The sequence below is a fragment of the Phaenicophaeus curvirostris genome, chromosome 29 (genome assembly GCF_032191515.1).
Source record: "Phaenicophaeus curvirostris isolate KB17595 chromosome 29, BPBGC_Pcur_1.0, whole genome shotgun sequence".
Classification (NCBI taxonomy): Eukaryota; Metazoa; Chordata; class Aves; order Cuculiformes; family Cuculidae; genus Phaenicophaeus; species Phaenicophaeus curvirostris.
Window position 1 is genome coordinate 1,986,763 of NC_091420.1, and position 15,313 is coordinate 2,002,075.

General features: G+C 59.2%; 2 protein-coding genes across 2 annotated transcripts; one reads left to right on the plus strand and one right to left on the minus strand.

Annotated features, from left to right (window-relative positions):
* Window positions 1-498: 498 nt before the first annotated feature.
* DCST2 (DC-STAMP domain containing 2) lies at window positions 499-8,056 on the minus strand. Its single transcript, XM_069878381.1, has 15 exons — window positions 7,741-8,056; window positions 7,487-7,657; window positions 7,021-7,122; window positions 6,567-6,761; window positions 6,308-6,373; window positions 5,967-6,180; window positions 5,725-5,882; window positions 4,824-4,988; window positions 4,460-4,627; window positions 4,276-4,376; window positions 3,362-3,481; window positions 3,117-3,246; window positions 2,173-2,266; window positions 1,487-1,726; window positions 499-610 (listed from the first exon to the last, which is right to left on the minus strand). The coding sequence occupies exons 1-15, from the start codon at window positions 8,054-8,056 to the stop codon at window positions 511-513; spliced, it is 2,340 nt and encodes a 779-aa protein (XP_069734482.1). The 3' UTR covers window positions 499-510.
* Window positions 8,057-8,755: 699 nt separating this feature from the next.
* DCST1 (DC-STAMP domain containing 1) lies at window positions 8,756-14,925 on the plus strand. The gene is made up of 16 exons (XM_069878382.1): window positions 8,756-8,834; window positions 8,921-9,046; window positions 9,123-9,197; window positions 9,902-10,030; window positions 10,116-10,255; window positions 10,341-10,518; window positions 10,828-10,971; window positions 11,548-11,669; window positions 11,746-11,903; window positions 12,022-12,121; window positions 12,556-12,651; window positions 12,724-12,850; window positions 12,953-13,069; window positions 13,159-13,301; window positions 13,406-13,519; window positions 14,692-14,925. Exons 1-16 carry the CDS (start codon window positions 8,756-8,758, stop codon window positions 14,923-14,925), a joined length of 2,082 nt encoding a protein of 693 aa, XP_069734483.1.
* The last annotated feature ends 388 nt before the right edge of the window (window positions 14,926-15,313 follow it).

Genomic DNA, 15,313 nt, shown 5'->3' on the forward strand with positions numbered 1-15,313 from the left:
CCATGGGGCTGTAGGTACCACGAGGATGGAGATGGGGACACCACGGGGCTGGAGATATCGTGGGGATGGGGGGACTGCAGGGATGGGGGCACCATGGGGCTGTAGGTACCATGAGGATGGAGATGGAGACGCCATGGGGCTGGGGACATTGTGGGGATGGGGACACCGTGAGGCTGAGGACATCGTGGGGATGGGGGCACCATGGGGATGGAAATGAGAACAACATGAGGCTGGAGGCACTGCAGGGATGGAGATGGGGACATTGAAGGGCTGGGGACACTGTGGGGATGGAGATGGGGCACCATGGGTCTGGGGAACAACGAGGTTTGGACGACCATTGGGTGCCAGGTACCAGCTCAGCACCTTGGTGCCTCAAGAATCGGGTGCTTTATTCATCATCCCCTCCCCACCCACCCCAACGGCTACGGCCTTCCACCGCATTGCTGGGGTTTCAGCCACATCCCCAGAGCCTGGTCCTGTCTCCTCATGCCACGTGGCACTGTCCCACCCTCACTGGGCTCTGCGCTCGCTGCTGGGCGGCTTCTCCGTGATCACCTCCTCCAGCTCCGTCCCGCTGCTCTCAGGCTCATCCTGGTAGCTGTAATCCAGGCTTTTGGGGGGGGAAAAGGGGGGTTGGGGACAAGAATGGGGTTGAGGATCAGTGCCAGGGTCATCACTGTACCCATCACTGCTGCTCACAAAGGGATCTGAACAGGCTGGATCCATGGGCTGAGACCAACGGCAGGAGGGTTAACGAGGCCAAATGGCGGGTCCTGCCCTTGGGGCACAACAACCCTGAGCAGCTCCAGCCTAGGAGAAGGCTGGCTGGAAACTGCCTGGAGGAGAAGGACCTGGGGGGGTTGGTTGAACAGGAGCCAGCAGGGGCCCAGGGGGCCAAGAAGGCCAAGGGCATCTTGGCTTGGATCAGACCCGGCGTGGCCAGCAGGGCCAGGGAGGTTCTTCTCCCTCTGCACTCGGCCCTGGGGAGACCGCTCCTCGAATCCTGGGGTCAGTTGTGGGCCCCTCCCCACAAGAAGGATGTTGAGGCTCTGGAGCGAGTGCAGAGAAGAGCAACGAAGCTGGGGAGGGGGCTGGAGAAGAAGAGGAGCGGCTGAGAGAGCTGGGGGGGTTTAGCCTGGAGAAGAGGAGGCTGAGGGGAGACCTCATTGCTCTCTGCAACTCCCTGAGAGGAGGTTGTGGAGAGGAGGGAGCTGGGCTCTTCTCCCAAGGGCCAGGGGACAGGACGAGAGGGAATGGCCTCAAGCTCCACCAGGGGAGGGTCAGGATGGACAGCAGGAAAAAATATTTCCCGGAAAGGGTGATTGGTCCCTGGGCAGCAGAAGGTTGAGTCGCCTTCCCTGGAGGGGTTTAAGGGCTGGGTGGACGAGGTGCTGAGGGACATGGGTTAGTGATTGATGGGAATGGTTGGACTCCATGATCTGATAGGTCTTTTCTAACCTGGTGATTTTATGATTCTATGATTCACCTGCAGAACGAGCTGTCCTCACTGTCCCCGGTGCTGCTTTCCTCCTCACTCTCTCCACTCGCCTCCTCCTTCAGCCGGGCGAGCAGCCGGGCTGCCAACTCGCGAGGCAACCTCCGGTTGCCCCCCTGGCCTCTGGCCACCTGGCGGATACGCTGCCGCAGCCGCCGTCCTTGCTCCTGGCCCCGCAGCGTCCGCACGGCGTCCACCCACAGAGACAACGTCTCCTCGTCGCTGGAGTCCCTGCACGTATGCAATGAGGGGGGGTGGGCTGCAACTCAACCCAATCCAACTCAACCCAATCCAACTCAATCCAACCCAACTCAACCCAACTCAACCCAATCCAATCCAATCCAACCCAATCCAACCCAACCCAAATGAATCCAACCCAATCCAACCCAACCCAATCCAATCCAACCCAATCCAACTGAACCCAAATGAATCCAACCCAATCCAATCCAACCCAATCCAACCCAACCCAAATGAATCCAACCCAATCCAACCCAACCCAATCCAATCCAACCCAACCCAATCCAACCCAAACCAATCCAACCCAACCCAACCCAACCCAACCCAAACCAAACCAATCCAACTCAACCCAAATCAACTCAACTCAACCCAATCTAATCCAATCCAACCCAACCCAACGCATCTCCCCCTCCTCAGGGTCTGGTAGGCTCCATGCTTACATCTCCTCGTCCTCATTTGCCTCGTAGGCCAAGGGTCCCATGCAGACAGAGCAGACGTTGTGCAGAGTTCGGTAGCAATCACTGCAATAAAGCCCTGGGGAAAGCTCTGTGTGAACCTCATGAGGTTCAACAAAGCCAAGGGCAAGATCCTACACTTGGGTTGGGGCAATCCATGGTTTCAATACAGGCTAGGGAACAACGTGACAGGGAGCAGCCCTGAGGAGATGGACTTGGGGTGCTGGTGAATGAGATACTCGATACGAGGCAGCAAGCCCTGAAAACAACCATGTCCTGGGCTGCATCCAGAGCAGTGGGAGCAGCAGAAAGGGAGAGGATTCTGTCCCTCTGATCCATGATGATGAGACCCAGCTTGGAGCCCTGGATCCAGCTCTGGAGTCCCCAACATAAGAATGATATGGAACTGTTGGAATGGGTCCAGAGGAGGACATGGAGATGATCTGATGGCTGGAGAACCTCTGCTCTGAGGACAGGCTGGGAGAGTTGGGGTTGTTCACTCTGGATAAGAGAAGGCTTCAGGGAGAACTTAGAGCAGCTTCCAGTATGGAAAGGGGCTCCAGGGAAGCTTGGGAGGCTCTCTGGATCAGGGAGGGCAGGGAGAAGATGAGTGGGATGGTTTTGAGCTGCAAGGAAGGAGACTGAGATGAAATCTTGGGAAGAAATGTTCTGTGAGGGTGGGGAGGCCCTGGCCCAGGTTGCCCAGAGCAGTGGTGGCTGCCCCATCCCTGGAGGGGTTCAAGGCCAGGTTGGATGGGGCTTGGAGCCCCTGATGCAGTGGGAGGTGTCCCTGCCCATGGTAGGAGGTGGGACTGGATGGGCTTTGAGGTTCCTTCCACCCTGAACCATTCCATGATTCTATGAAAATGGGGCTGTAAGAGGGTGGGAGATTTTTTTGGGGTATGTCCCCAGAGTAGGTGAGCTTCTACCTTTGCACCTGGGGGTGATGCAGGCAATGAAGTCGGGCTGTTCTGCCACCTCACACGTCAGGCATCGTCTCTTCTGGGTGCACAGGAGCTGAACCAGCCGCATAAAGAGAGGCAGCCTGCGAGCAGGGACCTGATGTGTCACCTCTGGCAGGGTGGCAATGCCCTTTCGCAATGCCCAGCAAGATGTTTCTGGGATCAGGATGGCTCCAACTCCACGGTTGCATCCCCAGGGGAGCTTACTTGGCCTTGAGGAGGACGTTGATCTGTGCAGCGCCACCCGTGTGCCCCATGGCAGCTTGGCGCAGGGCACGTGCCAGCCCTGCCCGCCGCGCCAGGATGGTGTTGTGGAGGAAGACAGTGCGCTCCTGGAATGAGAGGGATGCGGTGAGGGCACGGGGTTGCTGAATCATAGAATCATAGAATCACCAGGTTGGAAAAGACCCTCCGGATCATCGAGTCCAACCATTCCCATCAATCACTAACCCATGTCCCTCAGCACCTCGTCCACCCGGCCCTTAAACCCCTCCAGGGAAGGGGACTCAACCCCCTCCCTGGGCAGCCTCGGACACTGCCCAATCACCCTTGCCATGAAAGATTTTTTCCTGATGTCCAGCCTGACCCTCCCCTGGTGGAGCTTGAGGCCATTCCCTCTCGTCCTGGCCCCTGGCCCTTGGGAGAAGAGCCCAGCTCCCTCCTCTCCACAACCTCCTCTCAGGGAGTTGCAGAGAGCAATGAGGTCTCCCCTCAGCCTCCTCTTCTCCAGGCTAAACCCCCCCAGCTCTCTCAGCCGCTCCTCTTCTTCTCCAGCCCCCTCCCCAGCTTCGTTGCTCTTCTCTGGACTCGCTCCAGAGCCTCAACAGCCTTCTTGTGGGGAGGGGCCCACAACTGACCCCAGGATTCGAGGAGTGGTCTCCCCAGGGCCGAGCCCAGAGGGAGAAGAACCTCCCTGGCCCTGCTGGCCACGCCGGGTCTGATCCAAGCCAAGATGCCCTTGGCCTTCTTGGCCCCCTGGGCCCCTGCTGGCTCCTGTTCAACCAACACCCCCAGGTCCTTCTCCTCCAGGCAGTTTCCAGCCAGACTTCTCCTAGGCTGGAGCTGCTCAGGGTTGTTGTGCCCCAAGTGCAGGAGGTGCAAGCGGAGGAGGACAGTGGTTCCTAACCTGCTCACGCATTGGGTAGTAGGCGGCACACACCACCCGGCGCAGACGAGCCATGTAGGAGCCAAAGACGGCGATGAAGAGGCTGGTGCCATACAGGAGTCCTGGTGGGAAAGAGGACGAGTCACGCAGGGGTGATCTCCACCCCTTAAACCTTGCAGGCGGAGGGCGCAGCAGCCCTGCTCACCCATGCTGATGTAGGTGCCGTAGTCGGGCTCCACGGGCTTCGGGATGCAGCTCTGGGTCAGCACGGTGAGGTTGCCCTGCTGGAGGACATCGAAGGCAGAAACCAAATCCCGGAAGATCTCGCTGGTGTAACCTTCTCCTTGGACGCTGATGCCCATCACCAGCGGTGCTGAGGGTCAAATCATAGAATCATAGAATCACCAGGTTGGAAAAGACCCACCGGATCATCGAGTCCAACCATTCCCATCAATCACTAACCCATGTCCCTCAGCACCTGAATGGTTCAGCCCAGGGTGGGAACGGGGCACCCACTGCCCTAAAACCCCAACCAACAAAGCACCCACAGCAATACGGGTGCCACTCACCTCTGGCGACGATCTCTCCTTTCAGCTGGTGCCGGATGAGGTCGAGCAGCCAGAAGAGGCTGTAGTCAGCCAGAATGATGCTGAAGCCCAGCAGCATGTGGCGCAGAACCCCGATCAGCTGCAGCCCGTAGCGGTGCTGCTCCTGCCGCGACAGCAACAGCCCGGCTGGACGGGCACAGGAGCACCATGAGGTTGTGCCATGAATCATAGAATCATAGAATCACCAGGTTGGAAGAGACCCACCAGATCGTTGAGTCCAACCATTCCCATCAATCACTAACCCATGTCCCTCAGCACCTCGTCCACCCATCCCTTCAACCCCTCCAGGGAAAGGGACTCAACCCCCTCCCTGGGCAGCCTCGGACACTGCCCAATCACCCTTGCCATGAATATTTTTTCCCGATGTCCAGCCTGAGCCTCCCCTGGTGGAGCTTGAGGCCGTTCCCTCTCGTCCTGGCCCCTGGCCCTTGGGAGAAGAGCCCAGCTCCCTCCTCTCCACAACCTCCTCTCAGGGAGTTGCAGAGAGCAATGAGGTCTCCCCTCAGCCTCCTCTTCTCCAGGCTAAACCCCCCCAGCTCTCTCAGCCGCTCCTCTTCTTCTCCAGCCCCCTCCCCAGCTTCGTTGCTCTTCTCTGCACTCGCTCCAGAGCCTCAACATCCTTCTTGTGGGGAGGGGCCCACAACTGGCCCCAGGATTCGAGGAGCGGTCTCCCCAGGGCCGAGTCCAGAGGGAGAAGAACCTCCCTGGCCCTGCTGGCCATGCCGTGTCTGATCCAAGCCAAGATGCCGTTGGCCTTCTTGGCCACCTGGGCCACCACTGGCTCATGGTCAGTTGCTCTCATGGACCCCCTTTCTCCCCACTGTGCGGCTGGTCTGGGTGACACCCCTGGTGCAGAGCTGACCTGGCGAGATGTAACGACCCTTCTCCCAGTTGGAGAGGGGCAGCACGGTGGCTTTGCCTTGCTCGGTGAGCTTCTGCTCCAGCTCTATGAAGCGCCGCGTGATGTAGATGTTGTCGAAGGTGTCATCCCGCAGGTAACGGTGATGGTAGCGCAGTGCCCTGTGGACACGGATGGATGCTGGGTACCAGCACGTTGGGTCTCCATCCCCACCGGAGCCTGGAGTGGGAGCCCAACCCACTCACTGGAAGTACATGTAGAGGATGATCCAGAAGGAGACGTGTGTGAAGAGCCCCAGGACCTTGTGCACGGGCCGCATGCGTCGGCTCACATCGTCCATGATGTCCAGGGCCACCTCGCCCAGGGTCTTGCTGGAGTTGAGGCTGATGCTGAAGTGATGTTTGGCCGAGATGTTGAACTCAAACTCCTGACGGACGCGTTCCAGGGCATTCACAAGGGCTGGAAGGGTGACAAGGGGCTGATTCAATGATTCTATGAATGGTGCTGGGGGGTCAGGGTGAGAGCCAGGATGGGGTAGGGGGCAGCCAGGGACTCCCCAACTCAACTGCGGCACCAGGATACTCACGGTCTGCAACATTCTTCTTGAGGAACTCCTGGATGTAGTAGGGGATGATGCAGAAGAGGGTGCCAACTGGGGAGAGAGGCCATAGAATCATAGAATCACAGAATCACCAGGTTGGAAAAGACCCACCGGATCATCGAGTCCAACCGTTCCCATCAATCACTGATGACGTGCAAGGATCCACCACCCCCCAGCGCTGCAGAGGACAGGGATGAGAGGGTTTCCTCAACACCCGATGCCACAGGGGACAGGGACCACGCACGTTTGGCCAGCCCGCAGAGGTATTTGAAGGGGACGATGACGTAGCAGAGGAAGTAGAGGAAGGGGATGGTGCGCTCGCAGCTGTCCTTGGCGTCGTCAAAGAGGCGCACGCAGCGCTCGTAGGGCTTGCCCAGCTCACGGTTGCATATCTCGCCGATGTTCACCAGCCACAGCCAGACGTTGCGTAGGGCTCGGGCTGCAGGGCAGGGAGCAGGAGTTAGGGGACAGAGACAAGGACGGAGCAAAATGGGATGGGAGGAGGTGCTGGGGCCAGGGAGAACCTTGGGGAGATGGAAAAATGGGATGGGAGGAGGTGCTGGAGCCAGGGAGAACCTTGGGGACACTAAAAATGGGATGGGAGGAGATGCTGGAGCTATGGAGAACCTTGGGGAGATGGAAAAATGGGATGGGAGGAGGTGCTGGAGCCAGGAAGACCCTCAGGGACCCCCACTCACCAATATAGGTGACCGAGTCTGTGATGGAGCGGAAGAACTTGCGGATGTGGTCACCCACCACCTTGGCTTTCTGGGCAATGTCCTTAATTTTGGCCAGCATGTCTGTGGAGAAAGGGGACCCCTGACTGTACCCCAAGAGGCAAGGGCAGCTGGGGGCCAATCAGCATTGTTGGGGGACCCTGGAGTCCTACTACATCATAGAATCATGGAATCATAGAATCATGGAATCATGGAATAATAGAATCGTGGAATGGTTTGGGTTGGCAGGGACCTCAAAGCCCATCCAGTCCCACCCCTGCCATGGGTAGAGACACTTCCCACTGCATCAGGGGCTCCAAGCCCCATCCAACCTGGCCTTGGACACCTCCAGGGATGGAGCAACCTGTGCCAGGGCCTCCCCACCCACGTTATGGAGAATTTCTTCCTAATATCTACTCTAAATCTTCATCCCAGCCCCTCTTCTCACCCATCAGTGGCTCCCGGGCTCGCTGGAGCTTCTCAGCCGTCTGGTTGAGGGCGAGCTCAGCCCCACACGACAGCGACTCGGCGGCGCGGGAGAAGTTGTGCAAGATGTTGGAGCAGGGACCCTGCAAGGCCATGCCCAGCGCCAGCAGCAGCATCAGCATCTTCCCCTCCTCTGCGGGGAATACTGGGGCTCAGCTGGGAGCCAGCACCACCAAACCCCAAGCTCCTGGAGGGGTGTGACCCACAGGTTCTTACTGGTGAAGACGTAGGGTAGCGACAGCAGCACGGTGATCCGCGCCTTGATGGAGAAAGCCATGCCCAGCCCCAGCCCCGCGCCCAGGCTGGACGTGGTCACCAGGCAGTACCAGATGTTGCTGCCCTGTGCCAGCAGCACCAAAGCTCCGTACAAGCTGGCCAGGACCATGCCGAACACGAGGCCGCCGGCGCTGCGGGCCAGCTCCCACAGCCTGCTCTCTGTCTCCGAGTGGTGCTCGGTCTTGGGTCGCCGTGACACCTTCCACCGGCTCTTCAGCCCACGCAGGGCTCTGCCCAGCCCTGAGGTCTGACCCATGCTGGGTTGAGCTCTTTGGAGCTCCTGGTGCTCCTCTAGGCTCCTGTGGGGATGCTCAGCTTACAATGGGCTGGGTTCCTGGGTGCATCGCGCCGTAACCAGGGGCGCCTCTCACTCTAAGTGGGAGAGCATCTCACTGTCACCGGGGGAGCACGTCACCGTAACTGGGGGATCATCTCACCGTAACTGGGGGATCATCTCACCATAACTGGGGGATCATCTCACCATAACCAGGTGAGCATCTCACATAAGTGGGAGAGCATCTCACTGTAACCGGGGGAGCATCTCATTGTCACCAGGGGAGCGTCTCATGGTAACTAGAAGAGCATCTCACCATAACCAGGGGTGCCTCTCACCATAAGTGGGAGAGTATCTCATTGTAACTGGGGAAGCATCTCACTGTGACCGGGCAAACATCTTATGGTAACTAGAAGAGCATCTCACCATAACCAGGGGTGCCTCTCACCATAAGTGGGAGAGTATCTCATTGTAACTGGGGAAGCATCTCACTGTGACCGGGCAAACATCTTATGGTAACTAGAAGAGCATCTCACCATAACCAGGGGTGCATCTCATCTTAACCAGGGGACCATCTCACCATAAATAGGAGAGCATCTCACTGTCACCGGGGGAGCAACTCATGGTAACTGGAAGAGCATCTCACCGTAACCAGGGGTCACCAGTCTGAGACACACAGCCATGGAGGTGGTGGTGCCTCCTAACCAGGAGGTCTCATCAGGGACAGAGGCACGCAGGAGGCAGAAACCGCCCAACACCAGTGAGTTCCCTTCCTACCCCACTCCCAGGCAGCGCTGCCCGCGGGCGGTGAGAGAAGCCAGGGCTGACGCTTCCCTCCCCACCCAGCCCTGAAGCGAGCAGTGGTCTTGCTGCTGCCCGCCTCGTGCAGCCGGTTCCTCTGGAGCCAGCCGGACCAGTACCGCGGCAGCAAGTTCTTCCTCGGTGCTGGCTTCGGGACCCTCCTCGGCCTCGGTGAGTGCACCCGGTGCCGGGCACGGTGTAGGGGGGCGATGCCACAGGGGACTCAGCACATTTCTGGGTGTTTCAGGGCTCTGCCAGCTCCTCATCGTCCCCATGGACATCACGGAGGAGCTCAAGATGCAGATCTCGTGCACATTGGCAGGTGAGGATGGGGCTGGGAGGGGCGGTGGGGGTGTCAGGAGACCCATGGGTAGAGGATGATGCAGAAGGAGACGCGTGTGAAGAGCCCCAGGACCTTGTGCATGGGCTGCATGCGTCGGCTCACATGGTTCGTGATGTCCAGGGCCACCTCGCCCAGGGTCTTGCTGGAGTTGAGGATGATGTTGAAGTGATGCTTGGCCAAGATGTCAAACTCAAACTCCCGACGGACGCGTTTCAGGACATCCACAAGGGCTGGGAAGGTGACAAGGGGCTGATTCTATGATTCTACGTATGGTGCTGGGGGGTCAGGGTGAGAGCCAGGACAGGGTAGGGGGCAGCCAGGGACTCCCCAACTCAACTGTGGCACCAGGATACTCACGGTCTGCAACGTTCCTCTTGAGGAACTCCTGGATGCAGTAGGGGATGATGCAGAAGAGGGTGCCAACTGAGGAGAGAGGGCTAGTCTCAGCCATAGAATCATAGAATCACAGAATCATAGAATCACCGAATCATAGAATCACCAGGCTGGAAAAGACCCACTGGATCATCGAATCCAACCATTCCCATCAATCACTAATGACGTGCAAGGGTCCACCACCCCCCAATGCTGCCGAGGACAGGGATGGCAGGGATCCACCACCCCCCAAGGCTTCACAGGGACAGGGATGGCAGGTACCCACCACCACCACTCTCTTCTCCTTGCAGGGTTGACCACTTTGGGTTGGGCTGTATCCCCCCACTTTCGCTGCAGCACCCTGCTCATGATCCCCAAGTTCCTGGGCAAGGAGGGTCGGGTCTATGTCCTCTCCCTCATCCTCGCTGCCATCTACAACGGTAGGTAGTGTCCTCCCACATCCCCGTCACCCCCAACCACGTGCCGAGGGCTGGTGGGGAGCTGAGCCGGCCCTGTTGGCCCCAGGACCCGTGACCAACACTTGGCACAACCTGGAGGAGGTGACGCGCTCGTTGGGCTGCGTGGCCGAGATGCAGGTCAACCACAGCCGCCACCTCTGGCACATGTCGATGGCTCCGCTGCGTGGGATGATGGACAACCTGGTGGTGAGGCTGGGGGGCTGGTGTGGGACCCGGTGGGGGAAGCGGCAGGGAGCGGGGTTGACCTTCTGTGTGTCCCTCTCCCTGGAAGAGGAGCGGGGACAAACTGGATGGCGAGGTGAAGGACATCACGCACGCCTTCGTGGAGCTGAACGAGGAGGTGGCCAGTGACATGGGCTACGTCCTGCAGCAGCCCCAGAGCCAGAAGGACCAGCCGGTCCTCAGCACCCAGGAACTGTATGAGAAGAAGACCAAGATGCGCTGCGAGTGTGAGCGGGGCAGGAGGGAGGCTGGCGGCGTGTGGGACGGGCAGGGGATGGGGCTTGGGGGTTGGAGGGTGTTCATGGTGCATGGGGAGCTGACATAAGGAAGAAATATTTCATGGAAAGGGTCGTTGGGCACTGGAACAGGCTGCCCAGGGAGGGGGTTGAGTCCCCTTCCCTGGAGGGGTTTAAGGGCCGGGTGGACAAGGTGCTGAGGGACATGGGTTAGTGATTGATGGGAATGGTTGGACTCGATGATCCGGTGGGTCTCTTCCAACCTGGTGATTCTGTGATTCTATGATTCCTGTCCCCCAGATGTAATTCAGCTGGGCATGCAGCGGTGCTGGGATTGGTTCAACGAGAAGCACAAAGCTTGCATGGAGGCGGTGTACGTGCCCCTCATCAACCACTTCCTCTGCCTGCCCATGAAGATGACATTCATCTGCAACATCGTCAAAGGTGGGTGATGCTCAGGACCCCCATTCTGTCCTCCCTCGATGGGATGTCTCTGATTCTTCCCCCCATAGCCCCCAGGATGGCAACCACAGCCTGTGCTGGCGTGATGTGTTGGTGCTCCTGGCTCTGCTGGCAACAATCCTTCCTTTGGGGCTGGAGAACAGGCCTTATGAGGAGCGGCTGAGAGAGCTGGGGGGGTTTAGCCTGGAGAAGAGGAGGCTGAGGGGAGACCTCATTGCTCCCTGCAACTCCCTGAGAGGAGGTTGTGGAGAGGAGGGAGCTGGGCTCTTCTCCCAAGGGACAGGGGACAGGACGAGAGGGAATGGCCTCAAGCTCCACCAGGGGAGGGTCAGGCTGGACATTAGAAGAAATTTTTCATGGCAAGGGTGATTGGGCAGTGTCCGAGGCTGCCCAGGGAGGGGGTTGAGTCCCCTTCCCTGGAGGGGTTTAAGGGCCGGGTGGACGAGGTGCTGAGGGACATGGGTTAGTGATTGATGGGGATGGTTGGACTCAATGATCTGGTGGGTCTCTTCCAACCTGGTTATTCTGTGATTCTGATTCTATGATTCTACCCCCCAGTCATGCACACCTGGTGCACCAAAAACATCCCCGTGGACAGCAACTTTGGGCAGTTGTACGACCAGGTGAACTACACCATCAACAGCTTCAGCCAGGACTTCAGTGCCAGCGTGGTCATCGAGGTGGATGCTGGTCCCTTGCACCCAGGGCCAGGGCAGAGGATGGATCCTGCCTGGACACACGGCGCCTCTTTTTCAGGAGAAGAGCCAGGAGATGCTGCTGGGCTTCAATGTCTCGGCGGAGATGCTGATGGAGGAGGTGACCTTGCAGCTGCAGCAGCACAGCAACAACGTGGCCAAGGCCATCTCCATCTTCCGCTTTCTGCTCTCCTTCACTTTCCTCCTCGTCTTCATCTCGTGAGCTTTTGGGATGGGGAGAGGTGTGGGCACCCCTGTGACAGTCACCGGGCATGGAGGGGGGCACAAAGACAAAGAGGGGACCCTGGGGATCTGAAGGACCCCTCACCCTTGCCAGGTCTTTCTTCTACACCAAGAATTACTGCCAGGACATCCGGTTCGACAACATCTACATCACCACCTACTTTCGCCAGATCGACGCTCGCCGCAGGAAGCAGGTGAGGGGGCAGAAAAGGGGGCGAGAAGCCCCCAGCCCCGGTCCTGGGGGGCTACACTGACTCATAGAATCATAGAATCATAGTATCACCAGGTTGGAAAAGACCCACCGGATCATCGAGTCCAACCATTCCCATCAATCACTAACCCATGTCCCTCAGCACCTCGTCCACCCGGCCCTTAAACCCCTCCAGGGAAGGGGACTCAACCCCCTCCCTGGGCAGCCTCGGACACTGCCCAGTCACCCTTTCTGTGAAACATTTTTTCCTGCTGTCCAGCCTGACCCTCCCCTGGTGGAGCTTGAGGCCATTCCCTCTCGTCCTGTCCCCTGGCCCTTGGGAGAAGAGCCCAGCTCCCTCCTCTCCACAACCTCCTCTCAGGGAGTTGGAGAGAGCGATGAGGTCTCCCCTCAGCCATCCCATTCCTTCTCCCCCAGGAAAAGCGGACGCTGCTGCCCCTGCGCCGAGCAGAGGTCTCAAACATCATCTTCCCGTGCCGCTTGGCCATGCAGTCGCCTGAGCTGAAGAACATGGTGAGGGGAGGGTGGAGGGTCTTGGGGGGACAGGGCTGGGGGCCAGATGGTGACAATCCCTGCTCCCTGCAGGTGCTGGAGCTGCTGGAATGTATCCCACCCACTCTCCTCTTCCTCCTCGCCTGTAGCCTGGACCACGTGCTCTTCACCATGCTCAGCATCATCCAGCAGCACTCCTACACCCAGTACACCTTCTACAGTGAGTCTCCAGCCCCACAGCACCGGGGGGCAGCCCCCAGCCCCACCACGAGGGTGTCTCCCCCTTTCACTCCCCTCCCCGCTACCTCCTCCCACCTCACAGGTAGCTACCACTTATCCGTGAACGTGACGGGCAAATCCCTGATGGCTCAGCTCTTGCGGAGCACGATCGGTGCCCTCAACGCCTCCTCTGACACCCAACTGGAGACGTCCAACATTGGTGAGGTCCCTCAAGGGACAAGACCCCTCTTCATCTCCATGGCCTGGTGGCCCTACTAGGGTGTCTCAGCGCTGCCACTGTGTCCCCAGCCTGTTTGCCGCAGCCACGGGGCATGATGAGGGAGCAGTATGTGAGGACCTGCCTGCCCTTGGTCGTGCTGGTCCTGCTCTGCTTGCTCCAGGTCTACACCTACCGCCTGCGCCGCGTCATCGCCGCCTTCTACTTCCCGAAGGTGAGCGGCAAGACCGGTGCCAGGCACAGCTCAGCCAAGAGAACCATTTTTTTGGGGTGGGTTGCTTTCCCCTTGGTCACCCCTCATGGTCTCGGTTGGCACAGCGGGAGAAGAGTCGGGTGCTCTACCTCTACAACAAGTTGCTGCAGCAGCGCAAGAGCTTCATCAGCCGGCAGCAGAAACGCATTGCCCAGCGGGGACAGCAGCCACCGGGACTGGTGAGCAGGGATGGGATCACACCAGGGTGCTGGGGGGCTTTGCTTCCCCCCCAATCATAGAATCACAGAATCACCAGGTTGGAAAGGACCCATCGGATCATCGAGTCCAACCATTCCCATCAATCACTAACCCATGTCCCTCAGCGCCTCGTCCACCCAGCCCTTAAACCCCTCCAGGGAAGGGGACTCAACCCCCTCCCTGGGCAGCCTCGGACACTGCCCAATCACCCTTGCCATGAAATGTTTTTTCCTCATGTTCAGCCCTGGTGGAGCTTGAGGCCATTCCCTCTCGTCCTGTCCCCTGGCCCTTGGGAGAAGAGCCCAGCTCCCTCCTCTCCACAACCTCCTCTCAGGGAGTTGCAGAGAGCAATGAGGTCTCCCCTCAGCCTCCTCTTCTCCAGGCTAAACCCCCCCAGCTCTCTCAGCCGCTCCTCTTCTTCTCCAGCCCCCTCCCCAGCTTCGTTGCTCTTCTCTGCACTCGCTCCAGAGCCTCAACATCCTTCTTGTGGGGAGGGGCCCACAACTGACCCCAGGATTCGAGGAGCGGTCTCCCCAGGGCCGAGGCCAGAGGGAGAAGAACCTCCCTGGCCCTGCTGGCCACGCCGGGTCTGATCCAAGCCAAGATGCCCTTGGCCTTCTTGGCCCCCTGGGCCCCTGCTGGCTCCTGTTCAACCAACCCTCCCAGGTCCTTCTCCTCCAGGCACTTTCCAGCCAGACTTCTCCTAGGCTGGAGCTGCTCAGGGTTGTTGTGCCCCAAGTGCAGGACCCGGCCTTTGGCCTTGTTAACCCTCCTGCCGTTGGTCTCAGCCCATGGATCCAGCCTGTTCAGATCCCTTTGGAGCCTCCCAACCTCCAGCAGATCCAGCTTCCACCCAGCTCAGAGTCATCCACAAACTTGCTCAGGGTGCACTCGATGCCTGCATCCAGGTCATTGATAAAGACATCGAACAGGGCTGGACCCAGCCCTGAGCCCTGGGGACACCACTTGTCACTGGCCTCCAGCTGGAGTTAACTCCATCTCCCACCACTCTCTGGGCCCTCCATCCAACCACTTTTCCACCCAGGAGAGTGTTTGTCTGTCCAGCCCAGAGGGTGACAGTTTCTCAAGCAGAACGCAGCTGTTCCCCACAGGTTGACCCCTCAGCCTCACGTTGTCTCCATCCCCACCGCAGGGGACGTTGCTGCTGCGATGGTGCCCGTGCCTGCGCCGCTGCCTTCGCCGGAGCTGCACGGTGTGCGGGGAGCCCAGGACCCCCCGGGATCGCATCTGCCCTGCGCCCAGCTGCGGCGCCTCCTTCTGCAGGCAGTGCTGGAGGGAGGCAGGCAGCTTGTGCCTCGCCTGCAGCCCCATGGTCCACGGCTTCTCCCAGGACAGCAGCGAGGAGGACGTCTGGTACGACGCTTGAGGGACTCAACAATAAAGGTTGTGTTCAAAGAGTGAATGGAGCTCAATCCAGTTGGGGACCGGTCGCACGTGGCGTCCCCAGGGCTCTGGGTTGGGCCAGTTCCCTCTAAAAACTTCATCCATGATGTGGACAAAGGGATTGAGAGCTCCCTCAGTCAGTTTGGAGATGACACCAAGCTGGGTGGAACTGCTGGAGGGTAGGGAGGTTCTGCAGAGGGATCTGGTCAGGCTGGATCCACGGGTTGGAGGGCAGGAAGGCTCCGCAGGAGACCTGGACAGGCTGGAGTGGTGGCCAAGGCCAATGGGATGGGGTTCATCCAGTCTTGGAGGAGCAGGGACGGGATTATCCCCCTGGATTTGGTGCTGGTGAAGCCGCATCTCGAATCCTG